At 49.7% G+C, this 27279-nt stretch overlaps 2 protein-coding genes across 4 annotated transcripts in view; one reads left to right on the top strand and one right to left on the bottom strand.

The window, feature by feature from the left end:
* ncoa3 (nuclear receptor coactivator 3) overlaps window positions 1-21643 on the top strand; it is a 28073-nt gene extending 6430 nt beyond the window's left edge. The window contains exons 2-22 of one of the 3 annotated variants that reach the window (XM_079747980.1): window positions 6643-6747; window positions 6970-7130; window positions 8388-8488; window positions 9275-9449; window positions 9606-9791; window positions 10236-10322; window positions 10882-11025; window positions 12283-12430; window positions 12549-13234; window positions 13349-14328; window positions 14480-14603; window positions 14723-14965; window positions 15382-15603; window positions 15869-15980; window positions 16502-16673; window positions 16944-17321; window positions 17468-17599; window positions 17812-18061; window positions 18477-18669; window positions 19210-19405; window positions 20201-21643. In XM_079747980.1, coding sequence (XP_079604106.1) covers window positions 6662-6747; window positions 6970-7130; window positions 8388-8488; window positions 9275-9449; window positions 9606-9791; window positions 10236-10322; window positions 10882-11025; window positions 12283-12430; window positions 12549-13234; window positions 13349-14328; window positions 14480-14603; window positions 14723-14965; window positions 15382-15603; window positions 15869-15980; window positions 16502-16673; window positions 16944-17321; window positions 17468-17599; window positions 17812-18061; window positions 18477-18669; window positions 19210-19405; window positions 20201-20212 — 4788 coding nt within the window. In that variant the 5' untranslated portion in view covers window positions 6643-6661 and the 3' untranslated portion in view covers window positions 20213-21643. Of the gene's footprint in view, window positions 1-6642; window positions 6748-6969; window positions 7131-8387; window positions 8489-9274; window positions 9450-9605; window positions 9792-10235; window positions 10323-10881; window positions 11026-12282; window positions 12431-12548; window positions 13235-13348; window positions 14353-14479; window positions 14604-14722; window positions 14966-15381; window positions 15604-15868; window positions 15981-16501; window positions 16674-16943; window positions 17322-17467; window positions 17600-17811; window positions 18062-18476; window positions 18670-19209; window positions 19406-20200 lie in introns of all 3 variants that reach the window. The other 2 variants (XM_079747979.1, XM_079747978.1) reach the window with 2 other exon arrangements.
* A 3535-nt stretch (window positions 21644-25178) lies between these two features.
* Window positions 25179-26420, bottom strand: id1 (inhibitor of DNA binding 1, HLH protein). Its single transcript, XM_079747989.1, has 2 exons — window positions 25919-26420; window positions 25179-25747 (listed from the first exon to the last, which is right to left on the bottom strand). Exons 1-2 carry the CDS (start codon window positions 26339-26341, stop codon window positions 25712-25714), a joined length of 459 nt encoding a protein of 152 aa, XP_079604115.1. The 5' UTR covers window positions 26342-26420; the 3' UTR covers window positions 25179-25711.
* Window positions 26421-27279: the final 859 nt, after the last annotated feature.

The raw sequence follows: 27279 nt of genomic DNA, 5'->3' as shown, positions 1-27279 counted from the left end.
AGCCATCTGAGCCGTGTGCGTGTCGTGTGTGTGTGTGTGTTTGTGTTTTTGTTGTGGAGGAGAGTGTGCTGAAGGGGGATGGTCGCGGGGGCTTTCCTCTGGGTTGAACTTAATTTTCTCTTCCTTCGTTGTCTTTCAGACCGAACGTGTGTCTCACCACTTTTCTGTGTCTTCTTCATAGTCAAGTGGCAGTGTTATACCTTCTAATCAAAGTCTTGTAACTGTTAATTTCGTTGCTCTGTACTTGTGACATGTGCAATGACAATAAAGCATCATCTTTCATCATAAAGTTCATACATTAATTAAATTGGGATACAAATCGTTATGGATTTTTTTGGTTGTATTGTTTGTTGTTTTTTTGGTTGTATTTTCTATTGTTTTAGTATCAAAGAAGCTGGCATCAATGTGTCAATTTCAGATAATTTTTGACATGAACAAATCTTGGGCTGTCTGGTCTGGTCCTCAGTGTTCCACTGCACTTAGCCCTGAAACAAGCCTGATCCTTGGATGTGTTTAGACTGAAAGTTGGAACAGACCTCAACATAAGAGATTTGGTTTGGCTTCAGTTGACACTGACCTGTTAACTAATTGAATCAACGTCACTCTTCAGTAGTGTCTCGTTAGCATTTATTTTTTACAGGCCTTATATGACCTTTTTTTATTGTGTTCAGGTGTGTACCTCGGCTATACTCCAAATGTCGCGAGACGAAACTCCTGTGTGTTGGAGGGACTGACATTTACCAAAAATAGCCCGGCTTAGCCCAGTTAAACATTGAGCAGATCACTTCAGCAATCAGTGGTTCTTCTGAGGGATCCCGATGCGGAGAGGAGCAAAGAATTATCCAAAGGGCCAAGCCCAAACCTCTGTGTGGACAGGAATCAGACAGCCTGGGTTTGTGTGCCTTTTCAGAGCTTCCAGCGCACTTCAGCAGCAGCAGCAGCAGCCTGAGGAACAGAGGCCGTCTTGAACCTCGCTCTGCACTTTTAAAAACTTTTATTCCAAGTCCTGACATGCACACACATGCCTGGCACATGTCCTCACCACCACCCCCCTCCCCCCTCCACAACTAGCACCCTGCTCATCCACTCCCATTATGTATGCATTCTCTGTCTCACCCATTAAGTGTGTGTGTGTGTCTGTGTGTGTGTTGACCGACCGGGCTGGCGTGAGAGCCCGCTGTAGCCACGCCAGCGGGCCGTGGCTCAAAGTGCACCGGTCACACTCAGGAGGTGTGGGGGGTGGGGCAGCTCTTTGAAGCAAAACAGGAAGTCATTTTGGCTCTTGTTTCCTCATTGCACTTGATGTCCAGAACTTCAGTAGACTACGTGTGTGTGTGTGTGTGTGTGTGTGTGTGTGTGTGTGTGTGTGTGTGTGTGTGTGTGTGTGTGTGTGTGTGTGTGTGTGTGTGTGTGTGTGTGTGTGTGTGTGTGTGTGTGTGTGTGTGCGCGTGCGCAACTTCAATGGGGTGTAATGACCTTGAGGCCTCCAAAGTAGTTGGTACATGTGTCTCGCATCGATCTTATTCATTATTGAATAGCTTTATTTCAATTTCAAAGAGAGATTATCATCGGCAGGTCATTTCCTCGTGTGGGTTCCCCTGTGGGCGTGAGGGCTGTCTGCCGGAGCTCGGCCGGCGTTTGTTGCGGTGCGTGGCCATCCTCGTCTCCGGGAGCTCGGATTGCAGGCTTTACATTCCTGCAGGAACGCCGTCCCACACTATTCTGCTCCTCAGTGTTGTTGTCCCACTGAAGGGCTTCCCCGGGCAGCTCCCCTTCTGAGCTCCTCCACGCTGCCCTCCCCCCGGCTGCCCGTCCCTGTGTCCCTGCCTCCACAACCCCCACCTTTCTACTGCCTCTCCTTTTTATTCCCGGAGGTCTGTTTTGACTCCTCATCCATGCATCTCGGTCCCCTTCCCTCCAATTTAGTTGAATTATTTTGATGTAGTTCTTTTTTTATGCATTTTTGTATAACTACCATGTGTGTCCGTTAGTTTTTCAGAGTGGCGCGACTCTTGCGACTCCCCACAATGTTTCCGTCTCTGCCATTATTCGGATGTTGCATTTAGCATTAGCTCGCCTGTAGCATGCTAGTGTAACGTGACCATTCCAGCCTCTCTCTGTGACGCACACTCAGGAAGTGTTGGTACCTTATGTGTGGCTGGCTGCTATCTTTTGCCTGTTGCTCTTTTGTGGCACATTCATTTCTCTACGCCTCTTGATTCCGCCTTTCAATGTCAACGTGGTAGGGGGAGTCATGATGATTTTTCAACAGTGGAAGTGGAATGATAATCTTTTTCTTTTTTTTATGACGCATATGGTGTTGGGGGGGAGTAAGCCAACCCCAGCTTATAATGAACTAGTGTTTAGGACACGGTTATAAATAGATTTGACTGTCTAGTAAGGAAACACAAAAGGATATCTGTTTCAACAATGTTGTTATTGCTGGTAGACTTGCCCTTAATAGTTCTTATTTACTTATTCTTACCCCTTGCATGTCAAGCTGCTGCTTCGTGCTGCATTATGATTACGACAAACGATTATCAATGGCAAATGTATCCTTAGTTTTAATGGAGGTTGTTTTGGTTAAAAAATGTCCTCAATGAAATGAACTCAATGGCCGGAGAACACTGACCTTTATGTAAAAGGGAAGGAAAAGCACTTATTTTACTGCAAGATTGCACAACTTTTACAATAGCTTAAGAATAATAGTCCTAGATCTTGTACAGAAGCTGAAGTCAATCGTTTCCTTAAGAGTGAGTTCTGCGGAGATACAGAGAAAAAGAAAGTTGACATTCAGTGCTTCAAAAACTCTCATCCCGGATATGATATGTCACCTGTTCCTCTTGAAGAGCTGCTACTGCTTTTTCAAACAATGGTTGGCAAGACGCGTGCACTGTGACGTCCGAAAAGAATGCCGAACAGCTCCCTGCTCACCACAAGCGTCGGCATAGAAACGCATGCAAATTGCGGTTATCTCTTCACTGTCGGAAGCTGTCTTTTGGCCTTTCGGGCGAAGCTCCGCCTTCCTTCCCTCCAAGCGTCAGTGCCTCCACCAGACCGGCGGCTTGGGTCCCCCTGTCCTCCAGAGCAGCCTGACATGCTAGCTCTCAGCCCAGAATGACCCACATGGGTGAGGGAGGAGCCAGGGGGAGAGGGGGAAGGCCCCAGCCTCGATGAGAATATGTACATGGCGGGGGTAGGGGGGATTGCGCGTGCAGAGCCCATGTTCCAGGAAGGGGAAGTGATGACGCGGTGGGACTGGAGGACGCAAACAGGATGCTATCTGCTGTGGCTTCCTGTGCCCTTTTCAAATCAGTTTTCTTCCCATAAATTTAAGCCGACAGCAGAAATACTTGAAAGTACATGTTGGGGGACAGTCAGACAGATTTAGTGTTGTTGTTTTTTTGGCTACAAGGAACTACTGGTTGATCTATATAAATACATCATATGACTACATATAATCCTTATTTAAACCGCTAATAACATGCAGACAAATCACAATAAATGAGAAAAAAATAGTTTTTTTGGCCTGTGTGTATAATATTGAGACTCTCAGGAGTAGAAAGTCTTCATCCATCTTGTATTTGTTATGTTTGAATGCTTTCTTTAGATTGCAAGTGATTTCCAATCATTTGAAAGAGGCACCATGTGCTCCCAGGAAGTGCTGAGACCTTGAGGTTCACCGATGCAACACTGAACCGCTGCTTGGCTGGGGGCTTGGGATTGGCAAAAGTTTAGCGTGAATCCGCTCTCTGCTCCTCTGCAGACGGTTTCAACCAGTTCAGTGAGTGTCGATATCACCACTGCACGTCCCAGAGCGGCTCTGGGTGACGTTCCACAGCATAGCCCTGCTGGCATTTCCCCGGGGCTGGTGTCTCGCTCTTTGTGAAGTGGCCGAACCAGGTTCATTTACATAACGCCTGGCTTGTTGTGACTCATCTCTGGTTTGCTGCTCGATCGGTTTCTCTGACGCGTCGACTCCAATGAGTCAGGCATGTCAGATTAGTCCCCCAGGTTCGGAAGTCTCCTCTACCGTGTGTTTAACGTCTTAGCGCTGCGTTAACGGCGGTGATCATTAAGATTTAGCCAAACTCTGAACATGTACAGGTACGGTGTGCCGGGCCATTACAGTCGTCCCGTTCCAGTAAGGGGTGAACATGATGGTTCTTTATTTGCGTTTATTGTTCATAGTAGCAGTAGACCTAACGGATCTTACTGGGCAGCACATCCCAGCCTGCATTACTGCTGCTGAACTTGACGAATGCTTCACACTTCTCTGAGGCGATCTCATTCCCCAGCTATTTATTTCTGGGGGAGAGAGAGGGAGAGAGGGAGAGAGAGAGAGAGGGAGAGAGGGGGAGAGAGGGAGAGAGGGAGGGAGAGACGAACACAGAGGGAATGAGCGGCAGAAAGGCGGAGAAGGGAGTGAGAGACAGAAACACAGATGGACGGAGGGAGACTGAAGTGGAGAGTTTGTAAGACCACGCCTGTGGAAATCTGGTTGAGATATGCTTTTTTTTGTAATCTTTTTAAAAAAACACTATTTACTATATACACCGGCGTGGTTGGTACACAAGAACACGTGCACACAGAGGCACAACAAGCATGTTTGTCCCTGGGTGGGGATGATAAGGAGCATGTGACCTTATGTCTGTGGTGTGTGTGTGTGTGGGTGGACGCCGGACCCTGGGGGGGGGGGGGGGGTCACTCCAAGGGCAGCAAACCCAGAGCAGAGCACAGAGGGCAGGGTCTCTAATGCAGCTTAGCACTGCTCTGACCGGGGGGGGGGGGGGGGGGGGGGGAAGAGAGACCGAAAGACACAAGAAAACACCTTGTCAGGCACACGCCCACAAACACACACACACAGGTGTGTTATGACCATTATTTAAAGGAACACTGTTTATAACAGGAGCCCTGTTCAAAGTCTACAGTTAACTACATGTTATTTATTTTAATTGTTTTATCTTCAAATCAGGAATAGCAACACATTGCATGCAACATTCCTAAAGTGTAGTTCCACACAAAATACTCCTGGTAAGAGAGACCAGATAAGCTGCTGGATCAATAGTCCAACGACCAAGCCTTTTGCTTTTGACATTATGTGTGAGCTTATGCCTGCTTCTCATGTCCTAGTGACTATTGTTAAATGATCAACAGAGGCCATTTAGGCTTCTGATAGACACTTTATTCACAGACGAAGAAATTAAAGTAAATTCAATCCTCAGTTTGCCCCTTATGAATCTGTTTGTCAGTCTCGTTCAGCTGTGTTCTTTTCATATATATATATAATTTTTTTTAAATGCCCCAAGCCTAAACAAAAGATGACACGTTTTGAATAGTGCAATCTGCATTTTGTCAACACCGACCGGGAAGCGCAGAAGTGATTCCAAGGTGGATTGTGTGTGTGGTCGTGCTGTACTGAGCGACCTGCCTTCAGAACCTATTAAAGCAGAGAACCATTACAGCCTCTCAGGGAGAATGCGGAAGGGATGGCATTCTGAGCAGCAGCACTCCGATAAACACATCCTGCCCTCACTCAGTTAGTTCTAGCCTCCCCGAGCTGTGTGTTCATATCCCTTCCCCTCCATCATGCACAGTCAAGGCAGCCAGACAGTGGGACATGTTGGTGGAGATCATCTGCTTTAGAGAGAGAGAGAGGGAGGGAGAGAAGATGAGCAAGAGAGGGGAGAAAAGGCAGCGCCAAAGAGAGCTAGGAAGATCGAGGCAGAGAGGAAGCACGAGGCAGAGAATACACTGGTTTCCATCACACTGTATGTTCCGCTACATGCCTGAGCATGCTGTGTGTGTGTGTGTGTGTGTGTGTGTGTGTGTGTGTGTGTGTGTGTGTGTGTGTGTGTGTGTGTGTGTGTGTGTGTGTGTGTGTGTGTGTGTGTGTGTGTGTGTGTTGCTCCCGCGGAGTGCTATCATCCGGCAGGCGGGCGCGACTCTGGCGGCCACGCCAGCTGAACGCAGAATGACCCATCTCCCCCGAGGCACAGAATCACTACATCATCATCAAGTGCTCCTGGCGGTGGAACAGATGAGATTTCACTCCTGTCCGCCGCCGCAACCAGGGGCGCTGTGCCTCCCCTGGAAGGCCTGCCCTCGTAAATCTGTGGGAGTCCGCTGCCTACTTTACCCTGAGAAATATCCCGCCTTATTGCTGCTTTTATAGCTTTGTTTTGCCTAACGTGCAGCCAGGCAGACTCAAAGCTTGTTGTGTTGTTTTCGGTTTCGGGGTAGGGGGGGTGGTTCTAAATTAATTTGGCTTCATTTCAGGTTGATGTTGGGGGGGGGGGGGGGTACCGCTAGTTCTTTATTATCCGTGCATCTGTACAAGCGGGCGGTTGGTTCATTGCTCTGTTGGAACGATGCGAGGCTATACCTGACGGGGAGCGCACCCAGACAACAGGCGCCTGCTCCGTGAGCACCCTGCCCTCCCCTGATGCGTGCAAACACGACCAATTAAACAAACACACCCTTTGCTCTGCTGTCGTTTTGGACGGCGCTGCGTGTGATCGAGTGGTGATGCGTTGACAAACCCGTGTTGACACACTGCCAGCCTCGTCTCCGGCCACGTAGTTGGGCTGCCTTTGTTGATGTATTGCGTGCGTGTGTGTGTGTGTGTGTTCCCCCTTGCAGGAGCTGATATGCGGTGAGGATGAGCGGAGTAGGTGAGAACGCCATGGAGCCACTGGGCTCGGACCGGAAGAGGAAACTGTCGACCTGTGACACACCTGGCCTTGGGTGGGTGTGTGTGTGTGAGAGAATCTGTTCAGAGGGAGAGAGAGAGTGTGTGTGTTTGAGAGAAGCAGGCTTCATCGCTGTCTCCCAAGCATCTAAATGAGCATCTGACCTAGTCTCGCACTCACATACACATACACCCACACACACAGACACAGTGGATGCGCCGTGTTGACGTCGTCATGGTAACGCGTCTTACCCCTCCTCCTCCTCCTCCTCCGGCAGGTGTGACAAGCGGCGCAGGGAGCAGGAGAGCAAGTACATCGAGGAGCTGGCCGAGCTCATCTCCGCCAACCTCTCCAACATCGACAGCTTCAACGTGAAGCCGGACAAGTGTGCCATCCTCAAGGAGACCGTGAGGCAGATCAGGCAGATCAAAGAACAAGGTACCCCAACACCGCCGCCGCTGCTGTTGCCGCCATGACACCCCCCGCCGGGTTGCATGCAACTCACTCACTCACCCACTCACCCAGACACGCGGTCGAACGCCCAAGATGTGCATCCATCTTCCTCTCTGGCCACATCTCTTTGTGTGTGTGTGTGTGTGTGTGTGTGTGGGGGGTGCTATTTAATAATAATCTGTCAAAGAGCCACCTTGATCCACCGCCCATCTTCAGCCGGACAGTGTAATCCTGGTGATGAAGCGCTGCCGATAGGTTCAGGGCCGGGCTGCTGCAGACAGCCGCTCAGGCTGTTTGTGTTGCGGGCTGTGGGTGTGGGTGGGGGGTAGGTGGTGGGTGGGTAAACGAACACCGGTAATTGAGCCCTATCCCTGGTGGTGGTGGTGGTGGTGGCGGCTGACGGCCATCAGTGTGACAGTTTGAATCTGTAACTGCCAAAGCCTGCCCCCTTTCTCCCAGAGCCTAATGACACGGGCTGCTTCACAATCCATTCTAGACATTGTACAGAAACACACACACATGCATACATAAATCTACGCCTTTTCGTGTTCTGCTTCTGTACTGACAATGGCAGCCACCTTGGGGTTTTTGCTCCACCTATTTTATATTTGAGCTCTGCTTACATGCAGTGTGTGAGGTTAAGTGGGGAAGGAGGGAGGCAGAGCGCTATCAAATTGGAATCTGCCCAGAGGGTCACAGCTGGCTACTGGTGCTCCCAGCATTGTGCAGCCAGGTTGCCATAGTTACGGGACAGGAATGATGGAGGGCCTCTCTTCTTCTTCTCCTCTTTTTCCTCCCTGCTTGCTGCTTAACACGCCTCCCTGCTCTTTTCTTGTCTTTTTTGCTCGTCTTTTGGTTTTACTCAGGTAAAGCTTTACTTAATGCCCTTTATTTATATTGCTACCCAATGCCCCACCCGTCCTCCATATCTTACCTACCCTGTGATGCCACAGAAGAAAGAAGCAGTTTTTTTCAAATGGTGTCGAAAGTTGTTGTCAAAGTTACCAGCACCTCACAACGCAGGCTTTGTAGAATGGCCTCTGACAAAAGCTCAGACACATGGCGACTTTTAAAAATAGAAAGGTATTTTAGCAATGCGCTGGGAGCTTGTGCTGCCACCTGGGGGTAGACGGTGGGAATGGCACCTCTCTCACACCTATTCAGTCTACAATAGATACTCATCTGTTACCGCTTCTAAAAAATACCGCTAATATGCTGACACGTTCTCCTCCTCGGTCTCAGGGAAGGCCACGTGTAGCGATGACGACGTGCAAAAGGCAGACGTGTCCTCCACCGGCCAGGGGGTCATCGACAAGGACCACCTGGGACCCCTGCTTCTTCAGGTAACCACAAACTCATCATCACCCCGGCTGGCTAGTAGCACTAGCAACTATATAGCTTACCTTGATCTGCCCTCCTGTATTCTTGGTCAGGCCATTTAGGCTAGAGCTCCCAACATAAATTAGGAGGATTTGTATGATTTTTATGTAACAGGACGTCTACAAAGACGTACTTCATTCAAAAGGACCTTGAAACGTATTTGAAACGCTCTTTAATTGATGTCACCTAGGTCGCTCGCACACCTAATTCCAATCGAACCCTGGAAAGTTTCCCACGATAGTTTGGTTTGCAATCAGGAGGTGACTCTGAAGTATTTTCGAATGACTATAAAGAAATTACTTGTGGTCACTCACAAAAGACTGCCTGTATTGTCTGCAACAAGGAAGCGTTATGGTCCAATCAACAAGCCAATCGTTCAACAGTGTGACATCTGTTTACATGGTTTGGTGACCGCTTGACAAAGTCCAGTGACAAAACTAACCAAACAAAATGAACATTGCATCACAGCATCAACTCACCCCCTCCCCCCCGATTCGGACAGTCTACCAAACTATAGGTGTGTAGGCGGCCTTAGAGTCACATCTTAGAGTCATCGCAAACGCTTTCTGTGGGATCCAGGAAGTTACTTCTTGTGTCACTACATGACTTTGATGCCAGGAACCAATGCGTTATTCTCAGTTTCCTGGTTAGGTTTATGATGTTTTTCAGAATGCATCATAGGACTAACCCTAACCTGAACAATTTTTCGTGTGACTTCCCGGTTGCTCCTCCCACCGCGCTGTTCCCAGGCTCTGGACGGCTTCCTGTTTGTGGTGAACCGAGAGGGCAGCATCGTGTTTGTGTCTGACAACGTCACCCAGTACCTGCAGTACAAACAGGAAGAGCTCATCAACACCAGCGTGTACAATATCCTCCATGAGGATGACCGCGAGGAGTTCCACAAGAACCTCCCAAAGACTGGGGGTGAGATGCACCCCTCGCATGCACACAATCGTCTCTCATGGTCACCAAACACAGCCATCACTGAATTGGCCATATCCAAATCTAATCATGCCCGTGAATCGACCGACCACTCTCATTTCTGTGGGTTTCTAACCACCCCACCTCCTTTCATCACAGCCCCAAACGGAGCTCCCTGGGGCGGCGAGGCTCCGCGGCAGAAGAGCCACACCTTCAAATGTCGCATGCTGGCCAAGTTCTCCCCGGGCCGGGGGGCCGGCGAGGACGGGCCAGGGGTGCAACGCTACGAGGCCATGCAGTGCTTCGCCCTCACGCAGCCCCGCGCCATGATGGAGGAGGGAGAAGGTGGGTGACCCAGACGCCACAGCGCTGAAACCGAGCCAGACGTAGTAAATGGATGACACTAAAAGCACAGTAGATAATACGATCTTATCCCAGACGGGAAGTGTGGGGGCCCCAGCACTAAAACCCATTCCTGGGAAGGAGCGTATTCGTTGCTAGAATAAAAAAAATCAGAAAATGGCTTTGTGTGGCTCACAAGAAAACATCGGTGGGTCAGGAGTAAGCTTCTAAAAGACAGCAAAACATGATTTCTAGGGGGAGTGGGTCCTTTTTATGGTCCATTGTCCAGTGTGAGCCATTGTTGTTTTTATCTCAATTGAATGCATCAGTGGCGAACACCTCTGTCCATCGACCTCTGTTGAGCCAACATACTCCCTAATCTTGAAATGTGATAAAGATGTGGGCTTTGCCTCGCAGCCCTCTAACTCTTGTCACGTTCCCCTGCAGACCTGCAGTCCTGCATGATCTGCGTGGTGCGCCGCATCTCTGCGGTGGAGAGGACGGAGCGGTTCAGCACCCGCCATGAACCCACTGGTACACACACGCACCCACACGTGTACATTTACACACTGCTGCACACACTTGCACGTTTACGCCTTTACACACTTACACACTGGTACACACACGCACACACACTTAGACACTTGCGTACTCCCCCATCTTGCAAGCAAACTCAAAACCATATTCATGGAGATTTGAATACGCAGCTCCGACGTTGACCCTGCCGCTCTAATCGAGGCATAGTGCAATGAGAGACATGACCCATGTTTGACGTTTGTTGTTCCCTAAAACTACAAAATGCCTGATTTCTGTTTTTCAAATTCTCTTACATATGGTGGGGGGGGAAGATGCATTATCAAAGACACACTTTTCTCCTTTGTGTCATACATTATTTATTATACTTTTCAGGCATACCAAACATTTCTTTCGACTCCGAACGCTATCTTGCGCACTGTTTTGTTTTGGGGAAACTAGGTCGAGCTGACATGGTTTCTCCTTTGCTTTAACATGGCTCTCTGGGTTCACGAGTAGGGCCACATTATTCCTTTATACCATGGCTAGGCGTGTAACAATGGTCTCCCGGGGTTCCCAGGCAAGCTGATTGAGATCGAGCACCAGAGCTCCCTCCACACTACAATGAGGCCGGGCTGGGAAGACCTGGTGAGGCGCTGCATGCAGATGTTCCTGTACCGCAGCGAGGGCCAGCCCTGGTCCTACAAGCGCCACTACCACGACGGTATGCTGTGAATGAGTGTCTCCAGGCTTACTCTTGGCTAGTTTACGCACATGTTATCAAGGTGCACTGTCCCTGTCTCACTAAATCAATAAAACCTCCACATGGGTTTTTGTTGGTGTTCCTTGGGCACTGTACAACTGTCATCCATGCATGTCCTGTGCAAAGAAGAATAGATAGATTTAGCTTACTGTAGTGCAAATCATTTGATTGGCTATCCTGAGTACAATCCCTACTAAAGGCTGGGTGTTGGACTGGTTAGTTATTACATAGGCCACTATTACTAAATTATTATGAGCATTTGCACTAGCTGTCATGTTCTGGTCGACTGGTCAGTCGACACAGACTTGTTCGACCAAATTCTACTTGGTCAACAATCGGCCTGTTTACCTTCATGAGGAAAGAAGTGGTTCCTAATATCCTGACATATGCAGACCGTTGGTTTTAATAACTTAATGAGTGATAGGCTATATTGTGTTAGAAATGACAATGATTATGAATAACAATTATATTGAAGGCTCTGTACTTAATAATCATATGGTTTGATAGACTATAAGCCTTGTTAGACAGGAGGTCCAAACACCCCAGCTACAAACCTTTGAACTCTCCCCTAAGTCAGACTGCTGGCCATAACATGAACATTTATTTGGCTCCAAACTAATTGCTACTAACAAAGTCGTCGGCCTGGCAGTATTTGGTTAAAAAGGACGACAAAAAAGTATGTGAAATGTAAAACGATGTAGGCATATCATCTAAAATAGTATTTTTTTCTTGTTGTCGGGATTCTCCATCAACTTTCATGTTTAAAGCTCGACAGGCTTGAGTGTAAACATAAGATTGGGCACCCTGGCACGAATCGCAGCGCCACACATTGGAACCCTGATGTTAAACACAGATCATGACATATAATATGATCTTCCGAGGTGTGCCGTCTATATACTACGCAACGCTGCCCAACACGGTGCTCAGTGGCCCAGCAGGTGTTCCACACCCTTTACTCTGAACCTCTGCTGTAACCTAGTCAGACTCAGCCTAGGAATGCATCTGTAACGCACTGACCTGCTCCAAACAGCACTTGCAGGATTTTAAGGCTAGCATGTAGAGTAGAATGCACTCCCCAACCAATGGATTGTGTTTTTTTAATGGTTGAATTTCAGCCGTCCATGATTTGGTTGCCCACAGCCCTACTGATCACTCCCCCACTTGGTGTTGTTTCCAATGCATTCCTGTGTGTTGCTCACTGCGTCTCCTTTCCTCCAGCGTTCCTCCACGGCCATGCAGAGACGCCCCTGTACCACTTCTCCCTCTCGGACGGGACCCCCGTCACGGCGCAGACCCGCAGCGACCGGTGTCAGAACCCCAACTCCAGCGAGCCGCCCACCTTCCTGTCCACACACCTGCTGCAGAGGTGCCTCAGAGCGAACCCTCTCAGACCCCGGGCTTTCAAGGGAAAAGCGAATCGCATTGCAAGCTGCGGTGGATCGCATCCGTTCTAACGTGTGATTCATTCACTCTCTCCCACCCAGGGAACCCAACGGTTACCGTGGAAACCAGGTTCCGGGCATGCGGCCGCAGGGGATGCCTGTGAACCACCCCAACCAGCAGATGAACATGGCTCCTGGAGGAGGAGCTGCAGCCGCAGGTGGTGGAGGAGGAGGAGGAGGAGGAGGAGGCGGCATGGGGATGGGCCCCAACCGGGGCTACGTCAGTGCGGAGCAGGGCAGCATGCCCCAGAGAGGAGGAGGGCCTGCGTACTCCGGCCCCAACCGCATGCATCAGATGAACCAGATGAACCAGATGAACTCCATGACTCAGATGAATCAGATGAACCAGATGAATCCAATGCACCAGATGAACAACATGGGTCAGATGAACTCCATGCATCCCATGAACTCCCAGATGAACCCGGCCAATCAAATGGGTCAGATGAGCCAGATGGGCCACCACGGCATGCACCCCCACCCCCACCCCCACCCCCATCACCACCACCAGCAGCAACAGCAACAGCAACAACAGCAGCAGCAACAACAACAACAGCACCATCAGCAGCAGCAGATGGCCCACTTCCACGGAGCAGGCCCAGGGGGTGGAGGGGGCTACGGTATGACCAGCCCCACCCAGGCGGGCCCAGGGATGGCCGGCCCTCAGCACAACGTGATGGGCTCTCCCCGGGTCCGGGGTAGCCCCAAGATGGGCCCCTTCTCCCCTGGAGGTACGGTATTGTATTGGTTTCACATGTTTTATGTCAGATCGGTGCGCCTGGCGCAAGAGCCTTTCACCGCAGTCACCGGTCGCTCATCTGCTTGGGTCTGTTGTTTCTTCTCAGGCATGACCTCCCCGATGAGCTCCGGTCACCCAGGCTGTGGTGGAGGTGGCGGAGGAGGCACCACCTTCTCCAGCAGCTCCCTGAACGCCCTGCAGGCCATCAGCGAGGGGGTGGGCAACCCCATGCCGTCCCCCCTCTCCTCCCCGGCGCCACACAAGCCTGAAAGCTCCCCCAGCGTTCACTCCACCAATCAGGGCCTGGCGCAGGGGGGGCCCAGCAAAGTGGGGCACCCGGCCCCATCCGACTCCAAGAGTCCCGGCGGCTCGCTGGGGGGAGCCGGCGGCGAGCCGCACCCGCACACGCCCGTCTCGGAGGGCCCCCCCGAGAAGCCCGACAGCCAGGCGGGCCGAGAGGCGGGGGCGGAGCCCGGCGGCCGGCGGCTCCCCGACACCAAGGGCCACAAGAAGCTCCTCCAGCTCCTGATCTCGCCCACCGACGAGCTGGTGCCGGGCCACCCCACGGCAAACTCCGGCCCGGGATCGGCCCCCGACCACAAGGACGGCGTCACAAGCCCCACCACGGGCGTGTCGTCCTCCACGGGCGCGGCGGGCCCCGCGGGCCTCGGGGCGGTGAGCTCGTCGGGCGCGGCGGCCCACTTCGGCAACCAGTCGCTGCAGGAGAAGCACAAGATCCTCCACAAGCTGCTGCAGAACGGCAACACCCCCGACGAGGTAGCCCGCATCACCGCCGAGGCCACGGGGAAGAGCAGCCTGGAGGGCGGGGCCGGCGAGGGGCCGGCGGGCGGGGGCCACCGGGGCCCGGAGCCCAAGCAGGAGCAGCACAGCCCCAAGAAGGAGAAGACCCACGCCCTCCTCCACTACCTCCTCAACAAGGACGACTCCAAGGACGGCGGCGGCGGCGGCGGCGGCGGCGGCGGCGGCGGCGGCGGCGACACCAAGCCCAAGGCCGAGGAGCTGGAGGGGAGGGGCCCGCAGGGCAGCGGCGTGTCCAGCTCCAACCCCCAGGCCCCGGACGGCAAGGTGAAGACGGAGCCTCTGGATGAGGTACACACCCTTTGGTCGATTGGACCGATTTCATCATGTTGCCCTCAGGACGCACGCGGTGTTGACTCGGGTCGAATGGCTGGTGGGACATGTTTTGCTGAGCCTCACCCTGTGTCGTATTTTCCAGGTGGAGACGCTGGAGACCATCCTGGGACCCACCAGGAACGGCTCGGCCTTCTACCAGGAGCCAGACTCCAGGGCCGGCAAAGAGATGGGCAGCAAGCAGGCCAACTTGCCCGACAGTCTCCATGGTGAATATTTGGGTCTGCTTTAATGGAAACTCTCCTCCATAAAAGAACAGGGCGCCGACAGAGGCCTGCCTTCCAAGCAGGAGGTAGCGATGAGTAACCTCCCAGCGTATGTTTCACAGAGCGGGAGAAGGCCGCCATGGCGATGGCACCGGCCCAGCGGGCGGCCTATCACAGGGCCCTGTCCGTGGACGCCAAGCCCCTGGGCGTAGAAGGAATGGGCGGAGGGATCGCGGGCCGGAGGAACGTTCCCTGTCCCACGCTGATCAAGCAGGAGATCATGGAGTCTCCCATCCGGGCCGGTCCCATGGCCAACGGCTTCCCGGGGGGCATGGGCGGTTGTCCGCCACGGGGCGGGGCAGCAAGTAAGCAGAAACACGCCCGTTATACTGATATAAATGTCTATAAAAGTCTAGTATTAAAGGATAGCCCTTTCAGATGGACCATCTCGCTAACAGAGGGGGTTCTTGAGATTACACAAAAAAAAGAGACATCAGAACAGAAAACAGATACAGCTATACAAGCATAGTTCCACCCAACATCGACACCACCCAATGCCACAGCTCCAAACCAAATACAAATGACCACGACTACACCCAGAGAGTAAGCCCAGTACAATGATACCTCACATCTAGAGCATGGTACAAAGACTCTAACTGGCTGTGCCATGACACTCCTATTTTCCCTCGACTCTCTACCTTTCGGCATTAATCTGACACTGTGTGTGTGTGTGTGTGTGTGTGTGTGTGTGTGTGTGTGTGTGTGTGTGTGTGATCCGCAGGAGGCATGGGCCGAGGCATGGCGATGCCCCAGCAGCGGCCCCCCATGGGAGGGCCAGGCGACTGGGGCGGCCCCAGGTCTGCCGGTAGCCCCGTGGGCGGCCCGGGACATCCGGCCATGGGCCGCCCGGCCATGATGGGAGGAGGGCCCATGATGAACCGCTCCAACAGCGTGCCTTCCAACAGCCGCTCCATGCTGCAGCAGCAGCTCATGGACATCGGTGGTATGTACAGCAGCCCAGACCCACCCTCCTCCAGTCTCAAAGAGGTCTTTAGTAGAAGTCAGCGATTTCACTCTCATTTTGAAATAAATGACGATATTTTAACACCTCCCTTCCAGAGGTGTCCTTTGCATGCAAAGATTCAGTCCGTTATTTATGTTGCGAGCCGATGGTGTTCCGTTCACTGTACTACGCGGTGTTATAGGCCGTCAACACAAGGTGATGGGTGGTCTTTAGTGACACATCATGGTGGTTGTGTTCGCTCTAGGTTCTAGTGAAGGCAGTATGGGGATGAGTCCCTATGGGGGGCACGGACCCCCTCCGCCCTCACCCTCCTGGTCGGATTCTGGCGTGGGGATGGAAAGAATTCCAGGCAACAGGTAACACGGAAACACCACACTCCGGCGATGACCCGTGTTCCTCAGAAAGGCCGATTGTAGTGCTAATCGGTTTGTTTAGTGTTTGGATTTAATCAAAGAAGAAATACCCACCTCAGTTTACTTTCTTAGAACCAACAAAACCCCCGGCTAATGTGTCGATTGTGGCGAGTAAAGGATGCCGTTATTCTCCGGAAATCCTAATCCCTGTGGAAGTCTTCCATCTTTCCACACTGCATACGACCTCTCGTACAAGCAGCAAAATAGAACATAGAAAATAGAAAAAATAACATCCATATGTATGAAACACTTCTCTTTTTATGATGTAACTTCATCTAAAGCTGCATTTATGGTGGCCACTGCATATAGATTCTCCTGTTACGTCGGTTTGAGCACGCAGCCTGCGAACCCCACTCCTACTTCTACTAGTTCCAGAGTCACTTTTGGTTCGATGCGGGTCGCGACGTTCCCGCCCTGGCGCCCGTCGACGAGGTTGTAACCGCTCCTGTGTGTCCACTCCCAAGGGGTCCGTTCAGGAACCCTCTGGACGAGCTGCTGGTGCCCCCCTCCACCACGGAGGGCCAGAGCGACGAGAGGGCCCTGCTGGACCAGCTGGACTCGCTGCTCAACAACACGGACGTCATCGCCCTGGCGGAGATCGACAAGGCCCTCGGCATCCCCGCACTGGTGGGCCAGGTGAGGTCCCGGGTCGCGCGGCTTCGGGACGGGATGACCTTTGTTGTGTCGGTGCTTTTGAAACAGGCGGAGTCGGGCTGGTCGTGCCCGCGGCGCCCTGACTACACGGTATCACCTTTCCTGGCGCGAGCGTTATGTCCAAGTTAATGCCTTCTCCCGTCGCATGCCCAGACTGCTTCAGCCAGTAGAACAGACAAACGCATGCCAATGCTTTTTCAAGTGTAACCCCGCTGAACAAGGGAGAGGCTTACCCCATCCGTTCTGTCTTAGTCTCCCGGTCCAGAGGGCCAGCAGCCACAGGGCCACGGCCCAGGCCCGGGGCCGCCCACCGAGACCTTCCCTCGACCGGACTCCTCCGTGGGCATGGAACAGAAGGCCATGTACGGGCCGGGCTACCCGGGCCCCCCGGGGCCTCCCTCCATGGCCATGCAGTCTGGCTACAGCGGTAACGCGGGGCCTGGCCAGGCTCCTGGGGGCTTCGGCCCCATGATGAACCCTCAGATGGGCCCCCAGCCAGGGGGGTTCTCCCCCATGGGAGGCATGGCCGGCATGGGCAACCCCCGTGCCAACATGATGAGACCCCCGCGCATGATGAACACCACCAAGCCCCTGAGGTTACAGCTGCAGCAAAGGCTACAAGGACAACAGGTGCTTATGCGACCCCACAGAGGCTGTGGGTCAGGGGGTCACAGATCTCTCTTATCCGACAGACCCGATTCATGTTCACCCATTTGCATTCAAGTCTTTGACTCTGCTCGTTCATGGAAGAATTTCTGTCGTCCCCATTTTTGTAGTTCCTGAACCAGACCAGACAGGTAATGAAGATGGAGAACTCCCCGGCAGGGAACCCTCCCATGCGCCCCGGCATGCAACCTGGAATGCAGCCCGGCATGCAGCCAGGCATGCAGCCCGGAATGGGCAACCAGGTATGGCGTCTCCACCCCCCCCCCCCCCCGATGTTTAAACTGTGGCTGAGCTGGTGAGATTTGTTTACTCAAAGTGTAGTCACAGCGATGTTTTGCATCAGCAAAACCCCTCACTGCTGAAACTCTTCGTCTTCATCAAAGCCGCGGATGCATTAAGCCAAATGAGAACAAGTTCAGTCCCCACCGACGAATCACAGCCGTGTCTCCCCCAGCCCGGCTTCCTCAACGCCCAGATGATGGCTCAGCGCAACCGAGAGCTGTTGCAGAGGCAGAGGATGATGATGCTCATGCAGCAGCAGCAGCAGCAGCAGCAGCAACAGCAGCAGCAGCAGGGCCAGGGTCCAGCAGCCGGCTTCAGCCCCCCTCCAAACGTCACTGCCCCTGGGGGGATGGACAACCCCATGGCGGGCCCCCCCATGAACCAGCCCGGACAGCAGGCCTACAACTACGGAGCCAACTACGGTACGTAGGGCCTGGTACTGTTCGGAGGCCGTTCAGGGTCAGAGCTACGTGTGAGTGGTGGTAATCTGTGGACATGGGTCTCTACAGTTGGAGGGTCAGGTAAAGGAGGGGTAGCATGCCTTTGTTCGTGCCAACATACGGATTGGAGGCTCTGAAAAGCAAGGCAGTGTGTCGTCCATGGGCACGTCACTCTTTGAGTTAGTACCGTAGATCGCCCACAAGGGGGCAACCCATGTTTACTGACACGTGCTGTCTACTAGCCTCCAAAAGCGGGACTGTGTGAATGGGAAGTAGTTGAGGAAATGTCTGTCGATCGACCAAGATTATCCCCATTTCTATTTTTCATGAAAAATATATTTTATTTTAGTTTGTGTACTTTTTTTTAATCAAACTAATGTTATATGTGCACCTGCAGGAATGAACCAGCAGGGGGACCCATCGTTCATGGGCCCGGGCGGCAACCCCCAGGCCAACATGGTGCCTGGGCGGATGGCAGGGCCTCCTCAGGCTGCCATGATGCAAGGCATGCAGGGTAATCCCCAGGGAGGCCCCATGTACCAGTCTGGAGACATGAAGGGCTGGCCCCAAGGAGCCATGCAACGCAGCAGGTACACGCATAGACGCAAATCACAAAACACCTCCTCTTCAGGCAACTGCCACTATACAGGCCTTTATGTATGATGGTTATTGTTGTATAGTTTGGTTCTGAACTGGTTCAGTGGTTTTGAACTGGTCTTACCTCAGGACCCTCATGTCATTAGTCATCAAGTCCAGCCAAATACTAATTAAATTATGAATTTACCAAAGATATTGCAGCAATCAACAAACGCCTCCATGAACTGTTAAAAACATGGACCAAAGAAATGGCTCCAACAAATTGGGCTAAACTCACTGAAATTCTTGGCTATTGAAACATTAATTAACATTGAAACAAGTTTAATTCTTGTACCGTACCAGTTGAGAATGACTAGGAAGATAATGTCTCTTTAATGCTTTAATGTATTATTCACCATCAGATTTTCCATTGCTTCTACTCATGCATTTGATTTGATCAACTACTTGCCCATCTCCAGATATGCCCCAATCAGGCCTTCCCGTTAACCTACCCGCCCCTAAACCATGACCTCTCTCCCTCCCTGCCGGTGCAGCTCCTACCCACAGCAGCAGCAGCAGTTCCCTCAGCAGGGCGGCCAGGGTCAGTTTCCAGGCATGATGATGAACAGCTCCATGGGCGGGCCGGCCGGCGGGCCCGGAGCAGGGCAGATGGGTCCGATGCAGGGCCAGATGACCATGAACTCCATGGGGATGGGCCGGATGCCCATGGGCCCCGACCAGGTACGCCAGGTACGGCGCTAGACTAGGATCGCTCATGGGGAGGCGGCTGGGCGACGGATGAGGCCTACGGGGAAGGGGTTTGACCTTTTTATAGCTCACAGGTTCTGGGTTGGAACCACTCTGCAAGCATCCTTGGGCCAGATGTACCTAACCTCTACCTGCTATTGTCACGGCCCGGCTCAAGGGAATGACAAGGAGGAGACCACGCATAGCTTTAAGTTTAACAATCATAGTTCATTCAACCAACTTAACATAAATTAAGTTAAAGTGATGCGTGTGAATCAGGAATCAGTGCGGTGTGTGGATGAGTGGAGAATGTGATGTATGTGCAAAGCAAAGTTAACCAAAAAAACCTAAACCAACCATAAGTCAAAGGAGAGAGAGAGCACGTGGCTGACTCCTACAGTTTATATAGCTGAGGAGCTCAGCCCGCATGGGTGTTAGTCATTGCACTGATGACTCAATCAGGAGGTGCCAGAGGGCTGCCACACTATGAATGACGTGTGACTCAAAGAATAATCTGTAATCACTTTAGATAAAAGATGAAAGTGTCGGCTCAATGGTAAATAGTGTCAATAGTCCAGTTCAATCCAATCTCATCATTGAAACCATGGGATTGAAGCCACTACCGTGTGTGTGGGTGGGGGTAGCTGCAACCGTTTTTGGTTCTCCACGTACACCGAGAATCATCTGCATTTGATGTTGAACTTCAACCCGGTTACCTCTTGTCAAGACATCTTTCCGTGATGTGATTGATGGTGGTTGCTCCCATGGTAACCTGCTTCTTCTTTCACCCGCTTCCAGAAGTATTGCTGAGGACGGCCGCACGCCGCCATGACTGCCCTCAGGGCCAGGGCCCTGTGTTTCTGGCCAGCTGAGACGGAGCAGCAACAGCAGTGGGGAGGGACAGGCAGCCCAGCAGGCAACAACAGGAAGACCAAGCCCCCCCTCTAGGGACCCCCCCTTCGAAACCCTCCTCTGCCACACATCATGAACAAACAGCAGTTAAACACACACACCAGAATGTGCTCATCATGGAGGTATAAGGACAAGCCTGTTGCATGCTGCCTACCTTGCAACATTAAAGACACATACACACATGCACACACACAGAATGGCAGATACAAGCTCCTGTGTCTGTCTTGCACAAGCGGGAAATGTGGTTGAACGCAGTCAGTGTTGTTGGTAGGTATGGGCTGGCGTTTGCTAGTCGAGTGTTTGGCACTGCGACTACGAAGCTAAAAATGCAAGAACGGTACAACGGTCACCAGCTGCAGTTCACCTGCAGGCCGCTCAATAGAATTTTTTTTTTTTAAAGGATAGTTGCAATATTTACGCGCAGCGTCGGGAAAGAAATCAGACCCCCTCCAGCAGCGATGGGTTTGTATACTCCTCTCTGCCGCTCCCTGGTGGCTGGACGGGAGAAAGCAGCGGACGCGACGCGCACACGGAAACAGAGCAAGTGTCGTTGCTACAGATCGAAGCGCAGCGCGGTGAACCCCCTTGTCCCGACAGACGGTACTGCAGTATTAGACGTGGCTAATATCCTCTCTGTGAATATGAATTGTAAATATTTTACAAAATTATACATGCTTTTTTATAGGCCTATTTTATTGCACAGAGTATAAGACTTGGGTCGTATTTTTCTGTCGGATAGGTCAATGTTTTTATTTGCTTTTGGATCGTCTTTGTTTTGGGGTGTTTTTTAACCCTCGTAATTGTTTTGGGCTTTCTTTCTCTTGTCAGCCAATTTAAAATGCCTTTTAAAAACTTTGAGGAGATCGTAGCCATGATATTATTTTATCTATTTTTTTGCGAGGCACTTTTACTTATGGATGGGTATTTCATATGCAGAAAATCGCAGGTGTTTTACATTGGCAGAAATTGTATTATTCAGTATGGGAAAGAAAACTCGTGTATCATTTTGTTTCTTCAGAACCTTCAGCCTGTGTCTGTTTGGGGTGTGTGTATCCATACACTCCTACCCCCCTCCACCTTATTCTCCTCCTCCTCTCAGAGCAACTATTCCTGGCTCGCTATGACATCTCCCTTTTTAAACATGCGCAATCCAAAGATATTTTTCCAACCTTTTTTTGTAATGTTTCTTAGGTTGCCTTCTCTTTGCGTCGGTTGAAATACATTGTATATTTGCGGCTGTAGATGGGTACATATCTTGTATTTTTAATGGGGGGGGGGAGAATAACAAGGCAGGTGTGTACATATGTGCTAACAGGTGATGGGGGTACATTGGTTCTATGGGAAATATAATGGGGGGGGGGGGGGGAGTGCTGTGCTAAGAGCACATTAATGTTTTATCCATAGGCTAGCAGTGCCTGGTCTACATTCAGAAAAATGCTATACTTTTGTGTGCTATAAAAGAGGAATACCAATGGAATGGGAAACACTTAAAGACATATCAATCTAGTCCTTCTATTTTTCAGAAAATAAACGTGTGCGTCCAGATTCTTTTGCTACTTCGGGAAAATGAACACTGTAGCATTTCATGAAGTGTATAAAATGATGTCTGGAAGCTCATTTGGATTCATCGATTTTTGCTAATTATAAGGTGAAATAAGCTGTCTTTTTACAGGATGTATATTGCAGATTTCTTTTTCTCTTGATGTTGATATAAATGTAAATACAAATTTTTATTTAAACAATATTGACTCGTGTGTTTTTTTTTCATTTCTTTTTGTTTTGAATAAGGCTGTGCAATATGGAAAACACAATCCATTATTTCACAATAAGTATCATCCTCGGCCATGTTAAACCTTGTTTTTATGATTTGAATATCATTTTGTGAACACAACTTTGGTTTACTTCAATATCTTTATTTCATAACTAGACGATAAATAACTTTAAGAGGATCCATTATGATAAAGAATTATTGCCCTACAAGAGAGCTGGGCTGGTTTCGATCAACTAATTTAGGGAGTGGTTAACTTGAGTGAGTTGGTCTGGTTTCAGACTGCAAACTTAGGGAGTTGGCAGTCGTGGCAAAAGTACACACATTATTTACTCAAGTAGAAGTACAGATAGTTAATTAAAAAAAGGTAAAAGAAAAAGTACAGTCGAAGTTAAGTCAAAAGTAGCCCTCCGACCAACCGGCGGTTTAGCTTAATCAACCTCACGTCATATAATTCGAAGACCAACCATTCTCACTGCAAATAAAAATAAAAACAATATACTGAATATATTTAAGTAGATATTTTAAGTAGAACTTCGCTCCAATTTGCAAATCAGTTTTCAATGTCAGCAACAGAACCATTATGAAACACGTCATTACAAGGGCAAGACACTTGTAGAACTCTACAGTAGGCCTACTACCAAATCCCTTTTAGGTTGGCACAATGAATTAACCAAGAATCGGTCACCTTCATACATGTCCATCAAATAACGCCATGGAAGGGGAATGTCACCCCCACCGACGTAATTTCTGTTATATGCACTGATGGATACACAGAGGGATCGTCTGTTCTTTGTGTTGTTGTCCCATCCATTTAGGTGGAAATCCGACTTGATGTTGAAAAGGCGCGCAATGACGCAAAGTACAGAAGAAAATAGATAATTCCCCTCAAATGCATTAAGTAGGCTAGGCTGTAGTATTATAGTACGTTTTGAAAATGTAAGGAGTAGAAAGTACAGATATTTGTTTACAAACCAATAACTTGGTGAGTTGGTCTGTTTTCAAACCACTTAGTTGATGAATTGGTCTGTCTTCCAACCACTAACCTTATTAGTTGGTCTGATTTTAAACCACTAACTTGGTGAGTTGGTCTGTTTTCCAACTACTAACTTGATTAGTTAGTCTGCTTTTATACCTCTAACATGATGAGTTGGTTTGTTTTTATACTTCTTCCTTGGTGAAGTGCTAACTCACCCTTTCCTCTTCCTTTCTCCCTCCAAGTCATAGGATATGTTGATTAGTTGATAGGTAGGGCCTAGATTATATATGTCTGCCATTGACTAAATATATAAAAGATCAAGACCTATCAATGCCATACTACTTGCCATACTTCTCTTTATTTAGCTAGGGCCACCCTTCGTCACTCATAGATACTAGGCCTACATTATATCACTGTTGAAAACACGTATGTAGTCATTGTGATCAGAGGGTGGCGCTGTTGTCTACTTGTGAATATTTTTCCCACACATGTCATACTGAATGCCAAAGTATGTTTGCAACTCCAAATATAGTCGCAGGGGGGCGCTACGACCAAGAATGTCAAGACAGTTTCTGTTTTGACTTTGGACGACATAATAGATAGTATACCTACTAAATAATAGTCAAATATTTAGTGAATTCGATTTTGTTGCATGGTGACATGCAGCCTTGTCTTATTTTAAAAACATTCAAATACGATCATCTTGTTGGCTATAAGATGTAATATAAGAGATTATTATCAACCTATAACATGCAAAAACATACATTTGGTTAAAAATTAAAATATGCAAACTTTCAAGGTAAAGAAAATATTCCACCATAGGTTACAAAACACACAGCGAAAGCACGCAAGTAAATCAAACTCATGCGCACAAGTAATTCCCAGTGAGTTTTTCAGTTGCGCGCTTAAAAAAAAAAACTAAAGAGACGGAGAAAAAGTGTATATTAATAGCAGACTTTATAACTACTGTACTGTGGGAATATATAACAGGAGAGGAGAGTCTCTCTGTTGGCAGCTTTCCCGGCCCATCTGCGGCCTGGCTGGTGGATTACTGTTTGTTAATGTTTCAATCAGCTGTGTGTTGAGGAATGTGGAGCTATTTAACCTGAACTTCCCCAGGTGTGCCGAGGCGCCGCTCAGTCTGGGGCCCGCCGCCCTCCCCTGCCCTTGGCACAAAGCTATCACACAAACACAATCACACACACACACACACACACACACACACACACACACACACACACACACACACACACACACACACACACACACACACACACACTGGCCGGGCCTCGGGACGCCGGGGCTGCAGCTGTGCGCATCGCACCGCAGGGAAATGGGAAAAACATTGCACCAGGGAGACTGAATAAATCTTATAACGAATTGGCTTTCCGAAGCCCGTTTTAACCCGTGCCCCACCGAAAGGCGAAACTTTAATGTTGTCGAGCGACTGATTTAGACGCACTCCTATCGGAACACCATTTTCAAATGTACTTTTTATTAGGACGTTTATTGGAATTTTAGCTGACATCATGCATTTGGCCAAATGTTAAAGTCATTATAGCCCTCCTTAATGGACTCGCCTTAATTATTCACATATTGAAATGGGTCATGAGGGTATGGTGGCAAGCCTATTGGTTAAGTTTGGGTCTGCTTGTGATTGCTTTAAATAATTGTGGGGAACTTTTCGTTAAGACCCCTGAACCCCCAACTCACCAAAGTGTGAGTTTCGCTGGTAATGTGATACCTTAACGAGCCATACAAATACAAATGAGCGATTTAACAAGGAATGCGTCATTGTGTGCGCAGGCCACCAGCCTGGTTTTTGCGTGACAAGGGGTAACATTTGAATGTGCATTAATGGTTGTGTGGCGATTGTCCTGACCTCCACCAGCGCCTTATGTGTTCCTCACGGGATCTACCATTGTGATCTGTGACATACAGCCTCATAAAATTAGGCCTATACTAAACCCTGCGGATTATGTAGGCCTAGTGTTTAGGCCTATATATGCGTACAGCCTTTTAAGACTTCACTTTGAAATAAGTTATGCTTTCCCAATGTGATTTGGTATTTTGACTCCTATATGCTAGAGAATAATCGACCAACACAGGTATTCTTGATAAAAAATAATCTTGTTTTAATAAAAACACCAATAACATACATTGCAAGAAACAATATATTCTTTCACATAATGTGACATTGTAATATACAATACAATTTTTCGCTCAGAATTCTGAGCATGATTTTTTCATTTTACAAAAAAACATTTTTCGACAAAAAAAAAGGTTTTACAAGATACAAAAACGTAACAGTAACTTTTTAGACTTTTCTTCTGCAGCTCTACAAGCAAAAATCTTGCTCCAGTGCAGCCTATAAACCGCCATGGTGTCCGGGGGCCAACCCAGTCTATTGGGCCCCCCCACTCTCCTTCTCCAGCTCTCGACGAATGGCGGGCCTCGGGAGAAGGTCCACGGAGTATACTGTCTAGCGTGGGCTATTTAAACGTCCCTACTAAGCTGTTCAAGGTTGGGTATTCGACGCGGTTCATCGGGGTCACGCCAGTCAGCCTTGTTCGGTTCTTCACTTGGCTCGCTTCTTCTCGGAATGCTGAAGCGATGCTCGGTGTGTGTGTCTCTGTGTGTCTCTCTGTCTTTAGCGGCACATGATCCTGTCGTCTGAGCAACCGTTCTGTTTGAGAGGGAAGCGGGAAAGAAAACGTTAATAATACGATCACAACCAAAGCAAAAAGGATGAACATCAACGCCATAGCTTGTCATCCCTTCCCTAATACACGATGCAACTATTACGCAAAGTTAAGCAAGAGTCTGTGAGTGGTCCAAGGCTCAGAACAATGTTTACCTCGACTGAAATGCTGGCCAGCTCCGCGTTGAGGGTGGTCAGAGGCGTGCGGGGTAGCCCCGAGCCCTGACGGCTCTTCTCGGGCTCGTCCAGCTCAACCTGGAGGTCCCAGATGTAGTCAATGACGTGCTGCAGGATCTCCACCTTGCTGGCCTTCTTGTTGGTGGGCAGGGTGGGCACCAGCTCCTTCAGCTTGCTGTAACAGCTGTTCATGTCCTGCAGGAAGACGCTCATCTGCTCGTCCAGCAGCGGAATCTTGGACATCTTGGAGATGGCCAGACTCTGGTCAGACAGGCAGCGCACCACGTCCTCGCCGCCGACCTTGCTTTTCAGTGCGCACGTAGATCCGACTACCTTCATGTTGACGGCTGCTTGGCTGGGAGATGTAGTTTCCAAGAAAAAGGAGGTACAATGATTGTACATAAAAAAAAAAGTCGAGAGAAGTTTGATGAGCGAAGAAATTCAGTTTCAGCTCTCGAGAGTTAAGGCACGGCAATGTTGACAGTTTGCAACGTCCACATGGGTGAACCAGCCCGGCTTTATAGTCGACCGGGACCCGAGGGGCGTTCCCTGACGTATCCCGTCTCGGAGCGGCGGGCCAATGGGGCGCCGGGGTTTGTATTGGCGGGTCGTCCCACAACACCGCTCTCGGCCAATGGCGTCGGTTGCCTGGTTATCGGGATTTACAATCTGTTTGAGGGATGGCGTTACAAATGGAAACAAATGTGTGTCTTTTACGGGTAATATGTGGGAATCCAGCTGTCCCGTGGCCGGGGGACACTGCAGGTGTAGATTGCCTGGGGACATTCAAGGGGTGGTGAATGCCTATGAACTGTGAGAATGTGTGTGGGATGGGGAAGGGATGAATAGAATGAATAGTTGATTATAATTACCACCACAGTGCTGCTCACCATCGTAGTGGGTATGCTACAGATGTTGTGAATGCCAATGAATGCACAATACGACGAAGAGTTGTGTGTACTTTTATGAAGAGGCGTATATAAATTATACATCTGTCCGGGAGGTTATCTGGTGTTAAGTTGTTTTCAGTTCTCACCGACGTCAGAAGTTTGTTTGATCCGCTTTCGCTCGTTGTTTACTCTTATTCTTATTTGTGTGCCTTGAAACCACTGGAAATTCAAACTTGTATAACACAACCGAGATAAGAAATAAAAGCAAAGTATCGTATTGCAAAGATAAGGGTGAACGGGGGAAGATTGATTAAAAAGTGTGCAACAGTCGACCGCCTATGAGCTGTATAGAGATGGAAGGTTTTTATTTATTTATTCAAAGCTTTCTTTATACGAGCTATACTTTTCAGCACAGACTTTCCTTTTTCCTTTTTGGTGAAGGAAATCCCT

Source organism: Pollachius pollachius, assembly GCF_949987615.1.
Source record: "Pollachius pollachius genome assembly, chromosome: 12".
Taxonomy (NCBI): Eukaryota; Metazoa; Chordata; class Actinopteri; order Gadiformes; family Gadidae; genus Pollachius; species Pollachius pollachius.
Note: the sequence above shows the minus strand (reverse complement) of the source record. Positions and strands in the feature narration are given on the sequence as shown.